General features: G+C 44.3%; 1 protein-coding gene across 5 annotated transcripts; it reads left to right on the top strand.

The window, feature by feature from the left end:
- The first annotated feature begins 9,847 nt into the window (after window positions 1-9,847).
- LOC123372227 (SUN domain-containing protein 3-like) lies at window positions 9,848-23,676 on the top strand. 5 transcript variants are annotated; one of them, XM_045020228.1, is made up of 13 exons: window positions 9,848-10,197; window positions 11,230-11,336; window positions 12,334-12,429; window positions 13,407-13,491; window positions 14,254-14,324; window positions 15,343-15,404; window positions 15,771-15,811; window positions 16,279-16,438; window positions 18,041-18,125; window positions 18,714-18,829; window positions 21,304-21,471; window positions 22,441-22,530; window positions 23,436-23,676. In XM_045020228.1, exons 2-13 carry the CDS (start codon window positions 11,249-11,251, stop codon window positions 23,553-23,555), a joined length of 1,182 nt encoding a protein of 393 aa, XP_044876163.1. In that variant the 5' UTR covers window positions 9,848-10,197; window positions 11,230-11,248; the 3' UTR covers window positions 23,556-23,676. The 5 variants fall into 5 exon arrangements, with proteins under 5 accessions (XP_044876163.1, XP_044876162.1, XP_044876164.1 ...); XM_045020227.1 differs by lacking the exon at window positions 9,848-10,197 and adding an exon at window positions 10,231-10,441 and having other exon boundaries at window positions 15,346-15,404; XM_045020229.1 differs by lacking the exon at window positions 9,848-10,197 and adding an exon at window positions 10,234-10,441 and having other exon boundaries at window positions 22,418-22,530; window positions 23,436-23,571.
- Window positions 23,677-24,311: the final 635 nt, after the last annotated feature.

Below are 24,311 nucleotides of genomic sequence, written 5' to 3'. Positions count from 1 at the left end.
ATACCTAAACATTAGAACTCACAGAGGCATTTTTAAAAGCAGGATCTCAAAAACGGGTTGCACAATACAGTTGCAATGATTTTCCAATGCACCTAAGGAAGTGTTCAAGGAATAAGCAGCTGCTGCCCTCTTGTGGGAACCTGTGCACTAGACTGGATTATGTAATTGCTAGCCAGAAGCTGTTCCGTCTGGTAAGTAAGGCCTTTTAGGAGACCTTTCACCATGTCTAGCCACACTCGACCCCCTGCTGGATGGTGTCTTGCTGTGGTGACAGTATGCAGGTGTGGCCCCCTTTGATATCCCACACCCAGGCATTGTCACCCAGGTGTGATAGCTTCTGCTGTGATACTTCCCGGTGTTGACCAACCCACTGGTTGGCTACTTGCCTGTAACTTCCCATTTGTGCTGAAGGTTGCGTCTCACCTCACCTGAACCTAATTCTAAGGCCCTCTCTCTTTAAGGGCTAGCCAGCCTCCCTGGATGTAGCCCCTCCTGGATGTATCTAAGACCCACACTACTGTATGCCCCTTAGGCTGCCAGTATCCCATTTTATTTCCATAGCAGCTAGGGGATTGCTTCTTTCATTCCAGCTCCCTGTTAGTGCAGCCTCTGGGGTTGCTCCTGCAGGCTGTACTCTCAGTCCTTTTTACTCTGGGGCAGCTCCCAACACATCCTCTCGTTATCCTCCTGGTACCACCTGGCCTCTGACCCCCTCTTCTGGACACAGTCAGCTCACTGGCCCCCATTTTTTCCCTAAAGCAGCTTATCTCTCTGTTATTTGTTAGGGTGATCTGGAAGGTGCTTCCTACCAGACCTCTCGTAAGGTTCAGTCACTTCATTTCTCCAGCCCCTCAGTGCCACCCTTCAGTAGGCCTACACAGCTGTTTGTTGGTCAAATGTTGCTTCTTGGTCCTAATATGATGGAAGTCATTTTTAGCTGACCCAACCCTAGGTCAAGGCCTGTCTCTAGCTGGGCTGCTCAGCCCTTGGCTTTAAAGGTGGCTACACAGGTTTAAGTATATCACGTGGCCTTGCCAGTAAAGCCTCTTTCCCACATCACATCTAACATGTGGGTCTGTTCAACTAGGCAGCCCCTTTGTGAAACCAAGAGGGTTTCTCGCTGGCACACTGCTCCCCTAACTCTGAGCCAGCAGCCAGCAACTGTCATCCTAGTTAGTCTCTTATGTCACCAGAGCAACTGCATTCAGATCAGAAAAGTGTGCTGGAAAGACAGAATGATTACACGTCTGACGCTTGTCCTTTGAAGGCCAGCCTCTGTCAGGTGTGGGTTTGTTTGGTATTTCATCAAATGTCATTGATTTTGTGGATCAATCTTTTAGGGCTGCGAGGAAAAATACACCTAGACCCCAGGCTAAATCTGTAAGAGTTGTCCAATCTAAGGAGGAGGCAAACCCATTGACTCATCAGTACTGTTGAACTACAGCAATACTGTTGCTGACCCCAAATGCTGACAGTGAGACATAGGTGTGGTGGTTAGAAACAACTTGCCATCTTATGGCAGTTTATAGATAAAATCATTCTGGGTGCACTTGAGATACTCAGATCTTAGAGCTGGTCAAACAATATTTGTTGAAGGCAAACCTCAGTGAATGCTGAGCTATTTTGGCTTCATGAATCACTTATAAACAAGGCTTCCTCTCAAACGTATTTGGTATACGAAGATATTTGACCAATATTATGACTCAACAAATGGCAGTCTAGTCTGTGTGTTAAGTTAGGAATTGTTTGACTTTACTGTTTTAAGCTTTGAAATGGGTCACTTAAGTCCCATGGCTTCAGACCTAGCAAGTTTGCAGCATTTTACTTTCCTCTCAATGCCCATTCAACCCTTCTCCTATTTTATAAGATTCCCCATTGCAGCGGTGACAATTTTTCGAGGTAAGCAATGTGGTGGTGTCATCTGTTTGATCTGTGCACCAAGGAAGATGAGCAGATGGTGACTCCTTGTCGGATTGTTTTGCATAAGAGTGTGGGAAACTGACATGCAAGTCTCAAGGATGAGGCTCGTTCTTATCTGCTGGGAGGCAATAACAGGATAATAAATTAAAAAGCTGTCTAGGATGATGTTACCCAATGAAGTTACAGCTGCTGCCTGTGTGTATTTTATTAACCAATTAGCAACTGCTTGATTGCTTGCTTTAAGTGTATAAAGATGTATGCTGGGGAGAAATAAAATGACTTTGCTTTCAATCATATTGATGGTCGAGCTCTGTCCACGCACGCCTGCGCTGCAACAAATGGTGACCCCGACGTGATTCGTATCGAATGAAAGTGTCGGTGGCCTGACCCAGGCGGAGAAGTCCTGAGCCCAGAGGCGAACGGCCAGGAGCCTGAGCCCAGAGGCGGGGAGTGCTTATCCGACGTGACTCGTATCGAGTGATGATAGTGTCGGGAGCTTGAGCCCAGAGGCGAACGGCCAGGAGCCTGAGCCCAGAGGCGGGGAGTGCTTATCCGACGTGACTCGTATCGAGTGATGATAGTGTCGGGAGCTTGAGCCCAGAGGCGAACGGCCAGGAGCCTGAGCCCAGAGGCGGGAGGCTGGGAGCCGCGGCGGGGAGTGCTTGAGAAGCCCCCGGATTCCGACGTGATTCGTATCGAGTGATGATAGTGTCGGGAGCCTGAGCCCAGAGGCGAACGGCCAGGAGCCTGAGCCCAGAGGCGGGCGGCTGGGAGCCGCGGTGGGGAGTGCTTGGGAAGCCCCCGGACCCCGACGTGATTCGTATCGAATGATGATAGTGTCGGGAGCCTGAGCCCAGAGGCGAGTGGCTGGGAGCCTGAGCCCAGAGGCGGGGAGGAGCTGCGGCGGGGAGTGCCGGAGAAGCCCGCGAGCGTCCGAAAAGAGAGACGCACCTGAGCCCTGAGGAGAGCGGCTATAAGCCGCGGAGGAGAGGGGCGGCTATAAGTCGTGGAGATAAGCGGCGGCTACAAGCCGCGGAGGAGAAGGGCGGCTATAAGCCGCGGTGGATAAGGGCAGAGCAGCTAACGTGAGTACCGCTGTATCAGCTGAAGAAAAGATAACACAGAAGCCTTTGTTGTACATTATAAACCGACAGGGGAAAAGAATCTCCCCTGCTGCACTATCTTACTTATTAAGAAGAGAGGGGGAGTTGTGGAGGCTCCTCCCGACCGGCCTTCGGGCACAGGACGAGGAGGTGCTCCGCTGGAAGCGAGCCCTGGACGGGAAGACGTTGGAGTGCACGGCGCAGGTAGAGGCTCGTGCCGTGGCCCCGGAGGTCGTTCGGACCTACAAGCAAGTAAGTTGTTTTGGCAGGAGCCCGGAGAAGGCTGGCTGGTTTGAGCCTGGGACAGTGCTGGGAAAACCATTATGCTTCTCCGGTATGAGCAGCAATAGCTGACACAGGATTCACAGATTAAAAGAAGCCAAGCAGGGAAGGAAAAGGAACAGCATGAGTTAACTAAGCAAGCTAAAGATAAGACTTGGCGAACAGCCCAGACTAAAGAGAGCGTGACTGGGCCCAAAAAAGTTAATGAGAGCTGCAAAACTCGGCCTGGTATTACCGGAATGTGTTAGATTTCTTTTCTTATGGGTAAAGAAACGCTACAAAAAGACTGACTGCTTGGACCCATGATTTTTACTGCAGAAAGACCCCTCCACATCAGAAGAATTTTTCTACTGATGATTGGCCTATGTAATTTTTTAGTCCTATTGTGTTTTTGGACAGCATGAAAAAGGGACAAGGTGTCCCTTGGCAGCCCCCATTGTGTTATTTGGAATTTTTTTTTGTTGTTTTTTGAAAGAAGCAAAATTACTACGGGATGATGTCCTGGTAAATTTCCCCCGTAGAAGCTGAACCATGCCGGTGGTGGAAAATAAGGAAAAACACTTATGTTGTTGATGTTGCCAAAGTCCAGAAATTCCTGATTAAAAAGACATTGAGAACTGACCCTGGTGAAGACACAAAGAATTACACACTGGCAGGACGAAATTTGTGGGACTTATGTTTGGAACTGTGGTATTAATTGAATTTCGGGGTTTATTCTACAGGCTGCGCCCTGTGTTTTGGATAAATCCTTCAGTATGTATAGCCCACCCTAATTGGATTGTAAATGATATGTCCTTCTTTTATTGAGGCTGAGAAAGCATTGCCGTGGGAGCTAGTATGTTTGAATTTTTGAATGGCCAGCTGATGGCCATTCGGAGTGATTTTGAGCACCAGGATAGCCCACTGCCCTTACAGATATATTAGGAGTACCATCTGATCTGGAGTTGTAAAAATATATTTAGACACTGTTTAAGTAAAAGTGTAAATATTTGCAGTGCCCCTCCCCAGCATGTAAACCGGTTGAGTTGGGGGGTGAGGGCTTTTACATACCGAACCCTGCCGGGTTCATGGGGAGGATGATTGTGGAATTAATTGCCCCAGCCTTTTAGAGTTTAATTGTTTTTTGTTTTTCAAGTTTGAGAAAACTCAGCCAAAGGGTTTGTTGAGTATTCTCAAGGGGGGAGTTGTGTGTTATTTAGGCATAAATTTAGGTAATTTGGGAGAATGGCTTTGAATTTATGTGACCCTAAGAATTTTTATGTAAAGTGCCTTTGTTAGTCTATTTAGATTTTTTGTTAATTTTGTGTCATGTGCTGATTATTGGCCGTTGTAGATTGCTTGATATTAGATGTGGCCTATATTATAATAGACAGCGTATTTGAAAAGGAAAACAGGATCGGGCCCAAGCGGACAGGCAACAGATAAGGCTTGGAAAGCTGGCTGAAAAACTCTTGAGGGCGTAGCGAGACTAAAAGTTTAACTCTATGGTTGCCAGAGGGAATAAAGGTTGAATTTTGTAAAAATGCTTAGAGAAAAGTTTTTGGTGTTTTGAAATGTTTGTAAATAAATTTAGGCAAGAAATTAGTTTGCAATTGTTTGGCCATGAATATTTTGTTGCATTAGTTGAAGATTGTATATTGTGCTATGTAATTGTAATTGTATTAGGCTAAGGGCATATAAGTGGTGATGTTTTTTTTTTTTTTTTAGTGTTTAAAATTAGAAGCTAATAGTAAGAAATTTTAAGCTGTGATTAGCTTTGAATTTTAGGAGTAAGCTAGGAAGCAATTGTATTAATGTAAATGATTTACCTGATGAAGTAATTCTTTTTTGTTTTGCCTGCTAGCTATATAGGGTTTTGGTATATTTTAAGTAATGATTAATTGCCCAGTAGGGGTAGTTTTGTTTTTGTTTTTTAGATATTAAAGAAAATTGGTGTTAGCTGTATAGCATTTAATGTACCATGTAATTATTTATAGAGTTTAAATTTATGTTTCATGTTTTATGTTTGTTTGTGATATGTGTTTCTGGCCAGAAAGAATTGTGATGTTGTTAAAATGTTTATGTGGTTTATGTTGTGTTTTTCCTGCTAGGACCCCCCCTCCCTCAGTGTCAGTTTGATCACCTGATACATGAGGGATGGATTGGTAATAGAAATTTGTCACAATTTGGTGTGCAATAGAGTATGGGGGAATCCTGCAGAATTTATTCTTTTTTGTTGTTGTTGTATTTTTATGTTTTATGTTTGGTTTTGTTTGATGTTGTTGGTGTTGTATGTTATGAATTGCATGGTTATAGGTGAGCTTTGTAGCATAAGGTATATTAATTTTTTTGTTTTGTTTGTATGCCTTCTGCTATAAGTTTGGTGTAGTTTATTGGATGTTTTTAATTTTTTTGTGTTTAAGAATAGGGGGGAGATGTCCGGTTGCATCTTCCCTATGCTGCCTTGGTGGAAAATTACAGCAGCGTGGTTACAAGAACAGAGGGATGAGATAAAGTTGTTATGCCAGAGCGAGGCAAATGCCAGGTGGCCTAGCTGAGATTGTTTTCAAGGTCCCAGATGGATTCCGGCGAAGTGGGTCCGGCCTTTTGCTTGCCCCATGTTGCTGCAGTGGAAGCCCTTATTGAAAACCTGCTTTGTGGGTGTTTGCACATTGGCAGAACCCTCCTGGCCCCTTGGGCCACTTGCGTTACCTGGAGGAGGGATGTTTAGGTAAAAGTAGGGCACTGCGGAAGATATTGTTACGGTTTAGTTAGGCAGCTGGTGTTTAGATTTGCTTTTAGTTTTGCTGTGTAATAGATTGTAGTAATGTGATGCTATAAGTTGAAAATGTTTTGCTGTGCCTTTCTTTTTTTTATTATGAGAAAAGGGGGGAAGTGTCGGATTGTTTTGCATAAGAGTGTGGGAAACTGACATGCAAGTCTCAAGGATGAGGCTCGTTCTTATCTGCTGGGAGGCAATAACAGGATAATAAATTAAAAAGCTGTCTAGGATGATGTTACCCAATGAAGTTACAGCTGCTGCCTGTGTGTATTTTATTAACCAATTAGCAACTGCTTGATTGCTTGCTTTAAGTGTATAAAGATGTATGCTGGGGAGAAATAAAATGACTTTGCTTTCAATCATATTGATGGTCGAGCTCTGTCCACGCACGCCTGCGCTGCAACAACTCCTCAGTGAGCCTCACTGTGGATTTGCAGAATGCACTAGTTTCAGTTCACTGATATTTGCACATCTTGAGTTTGGTTTCACTTTTGGGCTTCATCAGCAGCCAGGGCCAGCTCCAGACCCCAGCGCGCCAAGCGCGTGCTTGGGGTGGCGTCACACAGGAGGGCGGCAGGCGGCTCCGGTGGACCTCCCACAGGCATGCCTGCGGGAGATCCACCAGAGCCGCAGGACCAGCGGACCCTCCGCAGGCATGTCTGCGGGAGGTCCACCAGAGCCGCAGGACCAGCGGACCCTCCGCAGGCATGTCAGCAGGAGGTCCACCGGAGCCGCAGGATCCGCGACCGCCAGAGCGCCCCCCGTGGCGTGCCGTCCTGCTTGGGGCGCCCCAAATCCTAGAGCCGCCCCTGGCAGCAGCATCTCTGAACTGAGCCCCAAATCCAGCCTCATTGGTTGAAACAGAAACTGATGACAGCGAGTAGAAACTGAAGTCCAGCTGCTCCAGCTAAAACCTAGACTCCTGCTAAGATCCAGCAGCTCTCTGCAGTCTCCCCATTCAACCAACTATCCCAACTCCCCAGAGGATCCTGAGGTTGCCACGGTTACATTTGCCAGAATGTTATGCTGCTTCAAAAGACATCATATTTTTAGTGATACCCAAAGTCCTTCAAAGTAAATACGGTTACATTGCCAACAATGCAACATTATATTTGCCACCATACAATGGAATTGGTTTTGGATTTGTTAATAAAGCTGTACTATCATCGTGTGTCAGAATTTTTGATGTATCATAGAACATAGTTGCCCTGGTAACCCCATTTGAAGATTATCTGGACATGACCCCTCTCTGAAGATATCAAAACATCTGCAAACATTAAAAAACTAAGCCTAACAACACTCCTCTGAAGGAGCAAGGTCTAAAAACCATTTTACAGATGACAACACTGAGGCAGAGAGATTAAATATTTTATTTAGGAATACAATGAGTCTGGAGCAGAATCAGGACTAAAACTTTATCATTGAGACTCCCAGGCCTGTGCTAGACCATGCTGCTTCCCAGAAGTCACAGGATGCATCTTTTATATTTTGTTATCAAATAAATTAATCTTTCATGAACTGTTTATTTAGTATGTAATTATATCCACTTTACTTCCGAAGCCACTGCATCATACAATAGAAATCGTTGTACTACAGCTTTACATATCCAGTGGAACATTATTCACAGCATTATTTCACAGGGATTCAGTATTTTTCCTTTAGCCAATATTAAACCCAAGATTTATTAGTTCTGCAAATGCTAAAATGGCTCCCGTAATTCTCCCTACAATAATGGGCCTGATTCTCCAGCCTGTGGTGGCAGCATTTCACACACACTTGGTGCTCATGTGTAAATGAACACACAAGGTGCAAGGCAATGGAGAATCCAACTTTTTAAATGCTTTCCAGCTCATCTCCCCTTTTTTAGCTTCAGGAATACTTAAGAGCAAAAAAGCCCTATGAAGCCAAACTCTCAAGTTTAATTGGAGGACAAGGTGGGCTACCTGAACCGCTGAGCCTGCTGAAAGGATTTTTCTGCCTCACATTTAGCTACTTGTCTAATCACCTACTGTGCTTCATTGTCTCCTGTGACTTTAGACTTGACCTATTTCTTGGCGTTAGGTTTGTCCTTTTCTTTGATTCTTCCTTGCCTCTCTTCCTTGTCCTTCTCTTTTGGTTTATGCTTGGCCTTTCCACTCTTCTCCTTTACCTTTAATCTTGCCCTCTCTCTTCCCTTTAGCTCTTTCTTGTTTCTCTCTTTGAATGTCTTTGTTTGCCTTTCTTTTAAGCTGCTTTCCACATCCTCTGACTCAGGGTTCCCTGATGGGCTGATTCGGTGGACAGACAGCTCATCTCTCCAGCATCAGTGGATCTGTCAATGGCATCTTTAGAGCTCTCAGGGCAGCCTTTCCCATTCACCATGTGAACTCTGGGCCTGGGGAAGGGGAGTTTATGTTTCTTTGTTGTCTTCTTTATTTTTGCCTGCTCTTTAGGATGGGACTTTCCTGCCTTTCTCAGCCCTTCTCAGGACACTCAGATGCTGCCTCTTCTCTTCTCTTTCTCTCTCAGTTCAGTCATGGCTACTGAGCTTGTACTGGCAGCTGCTCCAGTGCTTGGAGAGTCGAAAGCAAGCCCTCACCTCACTATGAAGAACTGTCTCACTCTTTCTTCCTTTCCTTGGATTTCTTCCCTCACTCTCTGGATGGGAGATGTAGTGCGTTCTGATACAATGGACCGAATTCTTGAGTCGGACTGAGCTGATCAGAAGCCAAGAGACTAGAAACAGTGGTACCACAAAGCCACCTTTGTGCTCCCTCTTTTCTAAGAGGAGCCAGGGACTTATTTTGCCCTAGCATAGGTTAAAGCAGCTTCAGGACTGCTCTGATTTACACCAGTGGCAATTGCTCCTTTGAGTTAATTCTGCTGGCCAAGGATCACTGCACTCCTGCCATGCTCCCTCTTATCCTTTGTTAGTCTGCTAGTCTGGGAGATGGAGGACAGGATAATTTGGAGCCATCATACATTGCTTTATACCAGTCAGGGATTGCTCCTACAAGCTCCTGAGCTTGGGCAGCTCTTTCTCCCTTTTGCACCCTTGGGCTGGTACAAAGGGGATGGAACAAGGATCTGGCTGGTGCAGGGAGCACAGAGAATCCCATGTTGTCATAACAGTGAAGTTAAGTATAATGTGGAAATGACATATAGTCAGCACTACCAAGGATGGTGAGACCTACTGTATTAACCCTTTAGCTGCTTTCCTGCACAAAAGCACGGATATACCAGGGCATGCCAGAGTAGGGAAAAAATAGTGGTATTCTCCCAAACACTGGTCACGACCTGAGCTTCACACACTCCTGATGCCAAGTGCTTCTCATGCTACTCTTAATGGACTGTGTAGATCTTGATAGCATGACCACCTCTCTTCTTTTGGCATGCTTTTATTAGCAGTGAAATAGATAGGGGCTGACATTTAAACTGCCATCATTATGTTTCCTACATGAATGGGTCTGGTCACTCCTGTCTGCTACTCTTCCAGGCTGCATGAAGACTCAGGCAGCCCTCATTGCTGCGGTTTACACTCAGCTTTTATTCTGAAAGTTGTTTTTGTGCCCAAGAGCTAGAGACTTACATTGTCTCTGAAATTAAAGAGGATTTTTAGAGCACATGATGTAGCCACCAGGGAAAAGTGTGTGGCTCACTGAGCTGTTGTGAGCCAGGTGCTTATCTCCCTGTCACTTGTTAGGGTGCTTCTTACCGGCCCTCACGTAAGGTTCAGCCACTTCCCTTCCCCGGCTCCTCAGTTCCATCCCTCTGCAGGCCTACACAACCGCCAGTTGGTCAAACGATGCTTCTTAATCCTAACTCCCTATATGATGAAAGTCATTTTAGCTGATCCCTGCCTAAATCAAGGGCCTGTCTCTTTAAGGACTGCCCAGCCCACCTGGCAGGTGCCACTTTAAAAGTAGTTACACAGCTCTAAGTATATCAGATGGCCTTGTCAGTAACTTCTCTTGCCCACATAACATTTAACACTGTCACACTGCTCTCCTAACTCTGAGCCAGCAACTGTCAACTGCCAGCAACTGTCATCCTGGTTAGTCTGTTACAATGTCACCAGTACAACTGCCATCCTATTTACTCACTGCAGGCCGTTTACTGGGCTGTCACTGACTGGCTGTTGGCCTCTATCAGGTGTGGCTTTGTTGTTGTTTTTAAAAATCTCATATTGATTTTGTGGGTCTGAGATACCAGTCCAAGAGGGCTGTAAATTTATGTACTCATCCAATTCTTGCTTCACTTTCACTGTAATGAATGGAAAAAATAATCTGTAGAGAAGACCAAGACTGTTGTCAACGGCCTCTCGAGAGAACAAAACTGATAGCGACAGAAGTGATAATTCAAGGGGGTCAGCGATGTCAGGATTCCAGACACATAGGTATAGAGGTGTTTAGGGGGGGTTTCTGGTGTAGCGTGAGTTAAATAACACCATGCATATGAATACCATTCAGTTGGGGGCATCGCAGCACAAACTAGAAACTAATACAATGATCACCAGCTTTTGGACCCACAAATCCCACATTTTGTGGGACAATCCCAGTTTAGAGCCGGATTCTGCAGCCTTTAATCAGAGGAACTGTGATGTTGCTGCTAAAGATGGGTGACTGTCTCCTGTTTAATGACTAAAAATTGGCTGGGCAACCAGACAACTTCAGTTGGTAAAATCTTTACAAATATATAATTTGCTTCTACAGTGACCCAACATACTTGACATAGATTGATATGACTCACCTTTAAATTAGCACCCACTTTCTCTCCAGCCTTCTCTTACCAGTTATCATTCGTAAGAGTTCTATTTATCCCTTTTTCTTTTTGGATCATGGGAGAACACGGCCATGTTTTCTGTACTGGTGATTATTTAGGGAAACTAATAATATTTGTATTGTAGAAGCAGGTTTAAAGGAGTTTTCTTCCAAGGGAGAGTTAAAATTGGATGTCTAGTTCTAAACTGGATAACTGGGGTGTGCTGTTCATTGAGGCTCCCATCTGGGAGAGCCAGCAGTGTGATTCTGGAACATGAGAGAGTGGGTGGGGGTACCTTTTCTGTATCTTTTTGTTGTTGTTGCTGCAGATGTTTCCTCTGTGACCTAAAAAGCTGGCTGTTCCTCATTGCCTAGTTAAATAATGGAACTGGTGGGTAATTTACCCCCTTCTTTCTCTCAATAGGAACTTACCGTCACAGACAATGCCTAGGAGTAACTCTGCTGAATCAACTCTCACCACTTCTAGCCAAGGGTCTTCAAAAACAACTGAGAAGCGCCAGGCAGATGAGAGTAAGTCCAACTAAAGAACAGTTCTTCGTTTTTGTTTGTAAAGCACTCTGGGGTCCTTTGGGAGTGAAAGTGTAAAATACTATAATTAGTGCTAAAGGGGGATTTTTATTTTCCCTGCTTTCCATGGAAAAAAGTTGGCAAACCAGATGTTTTTTAAAAACCTGTCAATACAGGCAGAAAGGCAAGAGTTCAGCGGACATACATTTCACAACACTAGCACTCCTGGCAAGCTTAATCCCTCCCTACAATATAGGCGGTCCTGATCCTGCAACCCTTGTTCATGCAAGTGGGAAGTCAGGAAGTTCATGGCAAGAAGGTTTACATAACTGGACTCCCTGTGTGCATTTTAGCTTTTCTTCAGGGTAATTGAGTGTACATGCACATAAAATATTATCTAATCATAACCAGAAAACACTGCCCAATCACACAGGCCAACTGTAACAGATAGCTACACAGAATAAAGGGTTCATGATATCTCTCTGAGCCAAACAGAAGACATGGGGTCTTGACAAGCTCCCACTGAAGCCCATGGCATAGAAATACAGAACAATAAACTTTCTCTAATGCTTAAGTTTACACTGGATAATGAGTTCCTTTCATTCCTCCTCTTATGGCTGCAGCAGTTGCTAGAGAAGCCTGCTATACTTTAATCTCCTCCATTACAGCATCTTCATTTGCTGAGGCTCTTCAGTGAAGGAGGCACCACCACTAAGGGCCAGCAAATGATCTCCAGATAGCAAGTGCTATTCTATAGGGTATGAGCAGTCTGTGCAGCCCACCGTGAGAACAGGAAATCTAGTCTCAAGGCATTTTGTTGGTCACATCTACCCACCAGTTACAGCAGAAAGAGAACAGGAGAAGAGCAATGGAAGGGGAGACACAGAGAAAACAAATTGTAGATCCCAGAAGCACTTAGACTCCACCTGAATGGTTGGAGGAAAATAGAAAGGAAGCTGGGACAGGTTGCCTGCCTAATGACATGATGTTTCTTTGACAGGTGAGGTATTTACCAGAATGTCCTACTTGGCGGTTGAGACCAACACCAATGCTTCATCATCCAGTGGATCTCTGCCACCCCAAAAGAGTGTGCTACGTATGTACGATGGAACTTTTTCTCTTATAATATATATTCCTGATGCTCAGTGGCAAGAGTAAGGAAAGCTTTCACAAGCAAAAGCTGCATCAAGGGCAGGTAGTCTGACATGGAGAGCGGAATGCAAAGGATTGCATTGATGCAACTAACAGATGTGTAATTTCACTGGCAAGAAAGGCTGATGTGCATTTTTTATTTTGTTTGTTTTCTTACTGGTCCAAAGATGTGATGCCCTACACACAACTCCATGGCATCTTTGTCTATCTACCTGTCCGTAACACAGCAACTCTGGAAAACTCAATCCAATCAATTCCAGAATGTCAGGGAATGTTCTTGGCATCAGTGGGCAGAACCGTATTGACTTTGGTGAGAATCAGAAAACTGGAAAAGCCTGATTTCCACTCTGGAGGCAGAAATGAGGCAACAACTTTAGGGTTAGATTATGCTAGTCAGTAGTTTCTTTTACATATTCTAAAATACGGTTTTCCTACAAGTCCATGAAAGAATATGCTGTACTGTAAATTAAATTCACCTAATTCAGTCTGCAGGTTACATTTGGAAGGATAAATTTTCAGCCTTTTTTGGGCAGATACCTTGTCTTTACATTTGTCTGTAAAGGGCATGGCACACACTTGGGGCTACATTATAATAATTAATAGTAATAAAGGCTAAAGTCACTTTCCCTATTTCACATAAAAAGTTGTGCTCCCCACACCACCCCCAGAAAACACCTATGCGACCCTGAGATTGGAACCACTAATGTAAACAAATGTAATAATGTAGGAAAATCCTGGTGTATGTGTGTGCTAATGAATATTGTGTGTGATGTCCCATCGGTGGGTTAATGAAGATGCGAATGTAGAAGCAATTTAAAGTAAGGGGCTGATCAAAAGCCCATTGAAATCAATGGAAAAACTCCCATAGTTTTTGATGTCCGTTAGATCAAGCCCTAACTGCTTTGTGGTTTGTTTTCACAGGAACAGTATTTAACATCCCGTGCCTTCTGATAATGGCCTTTGTCTTCCTCCCAAGAGCCTTCATAAAGGCTTGTATCTCCAGAAAGTAAGCGTGAAAGTAAAATTCTTCTGAAGGGTGTATTGTGGAGGAAATGGATATTCAGGAGTCACAATAGGAAACTGGGCCAGAGAGACTGGGATATGAGTTAATGGGCCTGTGGGTCCAGTTAGAAACGAGAAGTCCATGATTCACATTGGCGACTGTTCGGATTGTCACTGGGACAGGTTCTGTGCAGTTCTGTGGCAGCTGCTCATGAAACCAAATAGTAACAAAGTCCCTCTGCTGGCTCACTACCTAGAACTGCCATTGGCCAAAATCTCAGTGCCTGAAAACAGCCTGAGTAAACGAGCTAATCAGAGGAGAGTGCTGTGAGGCCCAGGGTATAGAGTATATGGCTGCTATTGAAGCCTAAGGGCCGCAGTAGCATCTGACTGATGCTTCTTCCCTCAAAGTCCATGGATATGATTTGACCAGTCTCTCTGGCCCAGTTTCGCTAGTCACAGATCCATCAGCCATGTCTTGCTTCCTCTTTGCCTTATCCCCACCCTATCCCCAATTCTGCTGCATTTTAGATTAGGGCATGCAGAATCTTCTATGGAACGCAGGAGGAAGGGACCTCTATGCAAGCTCTCTGCAACTAAGCCCTCACTTCAGAGCAGAACCACATCAGTTCCGCTCCCAAATGGGTGCTATTAGCCTGCAATGGGGCTTACTGGATTTGTCCCAGCCCAAATAAATGCAATATCAGAACAAGACTGTATGGTTATGTATGGATGCTGTGATAACTCTGTGCTTGGTCTCCTTCAGAAACCTAATCACCTTGCAGAATGGCAAGAAATTCTTCAAGATCCTGTTGTTGCTGGTTCCAATCATTTATGGTGAGTATTCATGGAATTCAGGGGACATATAAAGATCTAATCTCAACTTCCAGTTTAGAAACAAAAATGCCTGCTTACTGAATTAATCTAATTGCATTGATTTAGGGATTCTTATGGCTAGAGCTCACTCTGTTATTTTATGTGTGTGTTTTTCTTCACTCTCTACCTAGATAATTCCATGGCCCAAAACACCTCCAAGCTCCTCCTAGTATTTCCAAATAACAATCACCCTTTCTTTTCCTTGCCATCCTGCTGGAGTAAATAGGTTGGTTAGTTGATAGGTTTTGGGGAGGAATGGGGATAGGTTGGGTTGTGGGAGACAGAGTAGGGGGGTAGTATGCAGAGATTTTTTTCTGTGTGAGGAAGTCCTTTCTTGTGAGGAAAGTGAAGTTGAAGGGCTAAATTGCACATTTAGTCCTGAATGTGGTGAGGACTCTAGCCATTCATATCTCTTGTGGGAGCAAGTGAGTTCCATCGTCTAGAACCAGCTCCTTTGAAAGTTTTGTCTCTCTTCCTCAGGAGCCTCCCATTATTGGTCAACATGACATTGCACTGTTCAGGAGGAACATTCTGGGAGGTCACACATGTGAGAGGGGAGACAATCTCAGATAGCCAGGGCCAATCCCAGGGATGGCTTTGAATGTCAGGACAGAGACCTAGGCCTGAACTCTGTTCAGAGGAGAGAGAATTCAGAGAGAGGAGTATTGGGGAGATGTGTTCACCATGACCAGTGTTGTCCTGAAGACTGGCTGCTGCATTCTGTACCAGTTGAAGCTCTCAGAGGGTGTGGTAGCATTCCTAAATATATTGAGTTGCAATAATCATGTCATGGGTATGTGGATCTCTGAGACTGGGCATAAGTCTGATAGACTGGAGCACAGTTTTTTCAGAGCTATATGCACCCCAACTTCAGCTCTCCGTAGTCAACATGTTATGTGGGTTTGGAAGAAGATAACCTGTCTTGGTGGTGATTACAAATTTTGATGAAATAATTCTCTGTTGTGTGTGTGATTTGCAGCAGGTATTTACTGTGTTGGCTCACTATCGTCCAGGAGATTAGCAGAGGGGCTAGCATCACAGGTAAGTGTCTCTTGGGACAGGAAAGAAACCTCCTCTGAGCCAAAATGAGAAGCAGCTTCAGTAACTGCCTTCCTAGACAAAGTTGCAACCCACAGCATCTGTGACAGGCTCCTGTGGTTTTTGCACTTTCATCAAACAGGCAGAATGGCCATTAACATTAATAAGACTTTTGCCTGTACTGTATAAGGGAAAAGTTGGGGCTGCAGGATGCGACTCCCTATATGCACTGGGATTACTGGTGTCAATTCATTGGGCATATTGTATCTGACTCCAAAGAGAGGAAGGAATGTCTACCCTGCCTACCTTGAGAAGTCTCCACTGAGACCGTATTAGTGGTTAGTATATTTGCTTGCCTTTCTCTTACAGGAAACGACAGAGCTACACGAAACAGAGCTGAAGTCACTGTGGTAAGAGGGATTTCTTGACAATGAATTTATTCCCTACTTCAGTGGAGGTGTCACTAACTCTCTGGCTAAATATGAATGATTATGTCTCCTAGTAGCTGGTTCACTCTGAGGATTAGAGCTGGCTTACTCAGCTAATAGAGTGACTCCTTTTACTGAAGCAGTACAGGGGTTCTTGCTTTTGCAACTGAAGGTCCTAGGTTCTATCCCTAGTGATGACAGTGATGTCCTCAGGAATGCAGTCTCAGGTTAACCACGGCACTCCAAGTGCACAAAGGCAGCAGAGGTCCTGTCCAGATTACAGCAGCATTATATCTGGTATCAATGAAAACTGATTCTCCTAAATATGGAGGGAATGGGGCAAGTTTGTCCATCTGACCAGCAAAAAGAGAGGCACGGGTGTATTTGCAGTCTCTTGTTCTCACTGAATACAGAATAGTGTGTAATATCTGTTTTTCCATGTTTTCAAGGCAGTCACACACTTTATTGGAAGAAAAAGTCCATGAAATAGAACACATTAAAGAGCAGATGCAGCATCTGCGTGCAGAGATCAATGGTGTGATGGAGGGTATCCTGCATTCTGTTCAAGAAATCCTGGAGGAGAGTGACATCCCAGGAGAGAACAGAGATGTAAGAGGCTGGAATTGTATAATTAGACCTTTCTGTAGCTCTCCCCATACCCTCACACTGCTTCCTGTCACACCGTTCCCAGCCAATTAGGGCCTGTTAGTCTTTGCTATGGACCTGAACATTATGGATGGGATTTTCAAAACACTCAGCACTGGCCTGACACTGCTTCCATTGAAGTCAGTGGGAGATTTACCACTGACTTTGCTGGGAGCAGAGTTGAAATCTCACTCTTGGAGATTTCTCACTGCTGTGCTCTGACAGTATCTGCTAGAACTTTGGTAATTATGGCATTGCTCACCAAAATGTCTTGGAAGTGTAACACTGAACATTACCATGTGGCTGGCACTATACCAGTAAAATTGTTTAGGTTCCTACTTGTTCCTGGAAATGTATAATCTGGAATCCCATAGTCCTTAAACAGTTGATCCTAAACTGCAGCTAGAGGTATGAGGTGTTTCTTACACTACAGGATAGCAAACTTAATTTCAGAGGCAGTGAGTGTAGTAATTAAGGCATTGAACTGAGAGTCAGGAAAGCTGTGTTGTGTCCCTGTGTAGCAGAGCATGGCAGGGCCCCCTTTGGCTCCTGCCTCTGCTAGATTCACAAAGTCACCCTGGGGTTAGTAACTACTCATGCAGTTTATTTACAGACTTGTTCCCACCACTGTTTCACCATATACAGTTGGCCCTTCATTGTCTGCAGACAGAAGGGAAGTGCTATCCTCCCCATTTCCCTTTCTTTCTGCCCCTGTCCCTGGCTGCTTCCTTCTGAGGCTTTTATACAGCTCCAGGCTAATTAGGTGACAGCTGTCTCTGCTTCCTCAATTAGGTCCAGATTACCTCCAGCCAGCATTAATTTATTCCCCTAAATGAAAGCTGGCGTGACTGAAGGCTGAATCATCACCCTGTCACACCCTGACTCTGCCATTGTCTTGCTTTGTGACCATGGGCATGTCTCTTAAACTTTTTATGCATTTATTGTTCCATTTGTACAACTGAGATAATACTTCCCTGTCTTTATGAAGTGCTTTGAACTCCTTGGATGGAAACACTGTATAAATACATCTTATAGTAATAAGGGCTAGTTTTTGTTTTTTAACTTAACCCTCTCTTCCCATCATGGAGACATGATCATTTCAATTCCTTAGCCTTGATACCTGTTCTCAAAGTCACTTTTAACTGAGCCACCAACTTTAGTGAAGGAGTATATAAGATTCTCCATCAGTGCCTCTTCTTAGCTCTCTATCTGGATCATTACTGAGTGGTGAGATACTCTTCCTCGCATTCTGGGGACTGGATGGTACTCATGGTGCTCGCATAGTCAGCTGGCCTCTAGAACAATAGAATGATGTGGAAACCAAACCCAGGTATCTGACACAGCAGTGGAGAGCTTTACTGTGTGGCCTCCGCCTCAATAGCTGAATGAGTTTATATCCTTCCAACAGTTACTGGGAAAACTTATTTGAGATGGAAGTTACGGTTGTGTGTTTTATTGTGATTTTTCTCATTGACACTGAGTATTTCTCCTTAAGTGCCTGTGAGTGTTTATGTTGTTTGCAAATATCTTTCCCTTCATTACCTTATGTCTTCTCTTTTTTTTCAGCAAGTGCTAGAGATGATAAATGTAGCATTTAAGAAGGTTTATGAGGACCATGTCCAGATGCCTGACTGGGCTCAGAAATCCATAGGTAATAGCATTCTGCTCTTATATAGCACCTTTACAATGATAAGTATAGTTATTTCTCCTTAACAAACTGGGGAAACTGATACACAGAGGTGCTAAGCTGACTTGCCTATGTTCAGACAAGAAGTCAGTGGCAGAGTCAGGGATACAACCCAAGCCAGCAGAATCCCTGTCCTCTCCCATCACCAGTAGACCATGATGTCTCTGGTAATGTTGTTATGAACTTTTAAAAAAGTATCTGAGACATTCTTCTCTGCACTGATTTATGCACTTCACCAAGGTGAATGGGAGATCTTGATTTTCCTTACAATAGTGTGACATAAACCCATTATAGATATTGATTCATCATTTATACCATGATAATCTCCATATCAGATCATTATGGGATGTTCTCTACATCATATTGTGACATAAATCCAGCCATAAGACATTGTAGCCACTCTTTTTCTTTGACACCTAGGAATTCAGATACCGCTATGAGGAACATAGAATGGATAGACTGATGGTCTATATGTAACATTAGAAATATCTTGTAATCCACTGCTTGTCATAGGGTCTGGGCTTTCTTAATCTATTCATATTTTAATTGCAGGTGCCACCATTGATACAGACAGAACATCTAAGAGTTTTGAACTTGGGAGAACAGAGGGGTGTTGTTTTGGTTCGTGGTTCTTTTCTTCTGCAAACCCTCCAGATACTATTTTACAGGTAGAGCACATCTGTCTACTTTGTGTATTCTCTTATACTACTTTCAAATGTCCTCATTCAAAAACTGTCTCAAGAAACCTGTTCTTCAGTGATGGACCTACAATTAGTTAGCCAACTAATTAAGGAAAGGTTGAGGGGCAGTCGGGTGTAGATAACATGTATTTAAACCCACACCCACAAAGGGAATTAGGCGTTGCAACGCTCAGTACCATGGCACCTAAAAGTTAGGTGCCTGAAAAGTCACAGGAACAACACTGTGAACCACAAAGCCTGAGTTAGGCACCTAGGCTTCCTATACAATGAATAGAAAGAGATAGGCAACTTACAATGGGATCCACAAAAGTCATCATACTAGGCAGGGTGTCTCCTAAGCTAGCCGATGGGAGATGCTGATGAGAGGGGGTGTCCTAAAGCCCTCCCCTCTCTTGGAGATAGGTGCCTGATTCTAATTAGTGATTCACAAGGGGAACCCCTCTCCTGGAGTTAAATGGCTTAGGTGCCCAAGTCATTTCTTGTGAGAATGAGTTAGGTGCCTACCTTGCTCCACATAAAAGGCCAGAGGAGGATGTTCCCACCTTATAACTTTTAGCCCCGTGATTAGAGCTCTAACCTGACATGTTGGAGACCCAGGTTAAATTCGCCCCTCTGCAGGGGGAGAGAAGAAATTTGAACGGGGTCTTCTCCCAAGAGTGCTCTAACCACTGAGATATGGGATATACTAATGTGTGGCTTCCTCAATCTCTCCTGTTGAAGCTGTTCTGCTATGGATAAATGAGTCATTGAAGTGGGGGACTGGACCCAGGTCTCCCACCTCCCAGCTGGTGCCCTAACCACTATACTGCACTGTACTCTCTCTCTCTCTCTTTCTTGCTCAGGCTTTGATGTGAGATAGGTGTCTGGTGGCCTAGAGGAAGGCAGCAGTGCATATATTTAGAGGCAGAAACATAGTTGCCAATGGAACTTTTACCCAGAAGACTTTGGCACCGAGTCAGATTAGGCACCTACAACATTCAGCAGAAATTTTTTGGATCGCAGTGAAGCCTAAAACTGGAACATAAGCACCTAAACCCAAGACATAGTTGCCTAAGTCTGGGTTTTAGGCACCTAAGTATCTTTGTGGATGAGGGCCTTTGAGCCTGATCTGAAGCCCACTGACATCAGTAAAAAGAACAGGAGTACTTGTGGCACCTTAGAGACTAACACATTTATTTCAGCATAAGCTTTCATGGGCTACAGCCCACTTCTTCGGATGCATAGAAGAAATGAGCTGTAGCCCACGAAAGCTTATGCTGAAATAAATTTGTTAGTCTCTAAAGAGCCACAAGTACTCCTGTTCTTTTTGTGGATACAGACTAACACGGCTGCTACTCTAAAAACTGACATCAGTGGAGTTTTTGCTTCTTTATTTACACAGACTAAAAACCCCAAGGACATAAATGTGTAGTTAATGCATATAAAAATCTATACATTTTAATTGTCTTTCTCTCCTTCGCCCTTCATATGTTGCTTGCCTCCTTAGCAACTGATCCAGTGCCCTCTGAAGTCACTGGAAAGATTCCCATTAACGTCCATGGGTACTGGACTGGGACCTTAGATTGTAAGATCTTTAGGGCAAGGGCCATGTCTCCCGCAACGTTTCTTAGTGTCTTAGCACCACAAGCCCCTGATGGTCCTTGGGGTCTCTAGGCACTAATGCAATAGAAATAATCAATAAAAAGTAATAGTAGCGATTCCCTTTCTTCCTCCAAGAAGGGTGAAGAAATCAAGTAATTTCCTGTAAACCCAACATTATGGCATGAGTGTTTTTATGAGGGTGAATCAGGCCCACTGGGAGCAACCTCCAATGTGTACCACTCTGAATATGTCATAGCCTTCTTCACCAGGTTCCTGGGTACACTCAGGCTAGTTACAGCATTTTAGTTCATAGAAACCATTTGCTCCCAGTAGTGGAAGAATTACTGTATCAGAACAAAAATCCCTTTTATGTGCATGTTATTTCTTTGCCCCAACTTCCTGCTGGCATTTGTACTTAACACCACTGAAAACCATGTTCTTTTCTGTTGCCTGTGATCTTTAATCTTTAGACCCATGCTTTGAATGACTGCAAACACCTCTGGCCTGATTTAAAAATCATTCTTGGGCCCCAGTGCAGATGTGTAATAGAAAGATGGAACTTTATTGACTCTGATGGACTAAGTTCAAGTGTTATTGGAAAGGCAATTTTCCCTATAATAAATAATAAGAAAGTCTCAGGTTTGATCTATGAACTCAGTGTCATAAAATATTAAAGCTCTCTGTTCAGGTGATAGACAGGCAAGGAAATCTACATTTTGTAGATTTGATAGAACTGTATTAATTTACCAGCATAAAGTCAAATAACAGAAGACACCAATTTTTGTGCTTTTCACTGAATACACCTGTTTGTGGGATGTGTTACTCCATTAGTGTTAATTGGAGTTGGTTTCTGCTTCCAGCCAGACGTTCACCCTGGAAACTGCTGGGCTTTCCAAGGATCTCAGGGTCAGGTAGTAATTAAGTTGCCTGAAAAAATTTACCCAACCGCTGTTACACTTCAGCACATCTCTAAAGCAATCTCTCCTTCTGGAGATGTAACTAGCGCCCCAAAGGATTTTGCTGTATGTGTGAGTATCTGCCTTTAACTTTTTAAACTGGAATTTTTTGGTGGATAAATACAAGAAAAGAGACTTGCTTTGTATGTCTGTTTACAGGATATGAGGCCTGTTCTCTTCACAGCTATGCACAAGTTTAAGGAAATTTTTCAGATGAGGTGGTAATTTTATCACTATTAACAGTGTTCATTTCTATAGTCCTTTTTGTCTGAGTATCTCAAAGTGACTTTACAAATAATAACTAAGCCTCACAACAACCTTGTGCTATTGGTAAAGGATTCAGAAGGATAACATCATCCACCTCTTAAGTGGAAGCAGCAGCAGTTTAACATCATCACACAATAGGTTTAGGGGAGCTCACTTGAAATTGCAGCAAAGACTTAGGGTACTTCTACACTGAATAAAAAAAGACCACAGCAAATCTCAGGGCCTGGGGTCAACTGCCTTGAGCTCACGGGGCTCATGCTGTGAGCATGGGTGGCGAGTATAATAAGCCTCCCCAAACAGGTTGTGGCGCACCTCCCTCTGGAGGCACACTGCTGGTCTGCTGCCTTTGGAGCGCCGCTGCAGGAAGGGCGCCCAGGCTGTGACCCCACCCATGCTCTGCCCCAAGGCCCCACTTCTGCATCCTGCTTTGCCCTGTGGCCCTGCCCACACTGCTCCTCTTCGTGCCCTCACTCCTCTTCTCCTCTGAAGCTGATGGGGACTCGGGTGGGCGGGCCTGGGACTCCAACCAGCTGGGGCCCGGGGCAGCTGGACACAGCTGGCAGGCTCAGGGTGGCCAGTGAGCTGGGGACTTGGGGTGGCCGATGGCTCAGGGCCAGTGGCCCAGGACTCAGGGCAGCTCGGTCGGGCAGTCTGGGGCTCGGTGGGGGCTCGGCCAGGCCAGCCAGGGCTCATCTGGACATGGTGGGGGTCTCGGAATGTTTACATTCCAATACATCATCATTCCTTCCAGCTGTCTTCCCACTCTGATTTTAGGGACTGGATGAGGAAACGGGGAAAGAAACTCTACTGGGAACTTTTATGTATGACTCAGGAAAAGAGACCATTCAAACTTTCCAACTGAAGGTACATTAAAGGGTGGTGAGATGACACTGTATGCATACAGGTTTGCCTACCAGGTCTTGGAGAGGAGAGGATATAGAAATCTCTCTCTGAGAGGAGATTCCAAAGTGGTTAAATGGTGTTTTTGGAGAACAGAACTGTATTGTGTGAGGATGTGGGAAGGGAGAGATGATACCCCCAGTTCCTGTGTGAACTTGTTTTCAAAGGAGACCCCTGGCTAAATTCTCCCCTTTTGGCAAAGTCCTGCTCCCGCAACAGTCATTCTAAGTTGCAGAAGACAATGGCTTTGCAGGGAGCAAAATATTTGTAGGGCCAACTCAGCAAGCAGGTGCATCTTCACCAACTTCAGAGGCAACACATCAGTGTACATCAGAGTTGAACTTAGACTCTGTTCTTCCTTACTTCTACTTTTCTCCCTGAATCAGCCATCTTTCTCTTCCCCAACCTTTTGTACCAGAAGCAATGGAGGGAAGGTGCTTAAGAAGCTAGGCAGCTGGGTTTTTGAAACACCTAGGTTTCATTAGTACCAGCCTGAACAAAGCAGTGGAGTAAAGGGTGTCAGGGAAGAAAGAAAGAACACAAAACTGGAGAGGCAACGATCGCAGTAGTTGAAATTTCCTGTTGTTCCAGGCCCGCACCGCAGCTGATTTCAGCAGAGAATTTCAGCTTTCCATAGTTGGTGCTAAAGACTTTCAGAGCTCTGGAGTTTGATTTGACATACATTGAGACAAGCTTAGACCTGGTATAAGTCAGCACAGTTCCCATTAATTTCAATGGGAATTTTGTCCTCTTACCTCAGGGCTGAATTTGGTCCAATAGTAGGGTTAATATAGAGACAGAACTGGGACTGAAGAAAACTGTTTAAAGTAACACAAGTTTTGATTTTTCTTAACTTTTTTTAATTTCAGAGTGAACTTTCCAAATTTTTTGTTTACATAAAATTCAATGTGCTGAGTAACTGGGGCAACCCAGAGTACACTTGTGTTTATCGAGTCAGGGTACATGGGAAGATGACAGACAAGAGCTGAGGCCTGTAGTAAGAAGACATGCAGTGAGAACACCATCAGAAAAGTAAAGGCACCTAAAAATGACAGCTTTTGTCAACTAGTGACTCTCCTCTATTCTGTTAAAGAAATAAACAAAATTTAAATCGGCTATGTGTAGGGTCATGAATATTGGCAAAATGAGTTTCAATTGCTTTTATGCATTGAAAAGCTCTACATCTTGCAGGATCCTCTAGAAAAACCCAAGAGCAGAGGTGCTGGAACAGTTTGTATAGGGGGGTGCTGAGAGCCACTGAACCAAACTGTAAACCCTTTATATGATGGAAACCACTTCAAGCCAGGGCATGCGGCAGCAGCCCTATTTCCAGCACCTATGCATTAGAGCATTACTGACCGCTCCAGGAAGGTAAATGACCAGGGTGCAGAGGCAGGAAAAAAACTCTCCAAGTCAATAACAGCCTTTCTAAGCTCATCTCAGTTGAAAGTCACCCTCTGCACAGCTTATTGGTGCCTCTCTGAGCAAATGATAAATGGTGGCTGAGTCTGTGGATCTTCACTCTTTTCATTCTTGGAAACATTTTTTCCTCCTAGACTCCCAGTTTCTCCCTTCCTTTGTGACTTAAGATTCTCAAAGCAACTATGTATAACTGTCCCTTCTTACTCAGCAGATCTGCTCCCCATCAATAGAGATGCAGGGTGCACGAGGGAGTATCATAGGTTGTGGGGGCTGTGCCAGGACAGGCAGAAGCTTGCTGTTGCCACAACACTGTGGTTCTGAAT

Source organism: Mauremys mutica, chromosome 6 (assembly GCF_020497125.1).
Source record: "Mauremys mutica isolate MM-2020 ecotype Southern chromosome 6, ASM2049712v1, whole genome shotgun sequence".
Lineage (NCBI taxonomy): Eukaryota > Metazoa > Chordata > Testudines > Geoemydidae > Mauremys > Mauremys mutica.
This window is presented reverse-complemented; position numbering and strand designations above follow the sequence as displayed.

Coding starts and splice junctions, on each gene's coding strand:
- LOC123372227 (XM_045020226.1), top strand. CDS start 10,419: ATGTCAGGATTCCAGACACATAG. Junction 12,430..13,406: donor ACCCCAAAAGAGTGTGCTAC/GTATGTACGATG, acceptor TTGTTTTCACAG/GAACAGTATTTAACATCCCG. Junction 15,812..16,278: donor ACAGAGCTGAAGTCACTGTG/GTAAGAGGGATT, acceptor CATGTTTTCAAG/GCAGTCACACACTTTATTGG.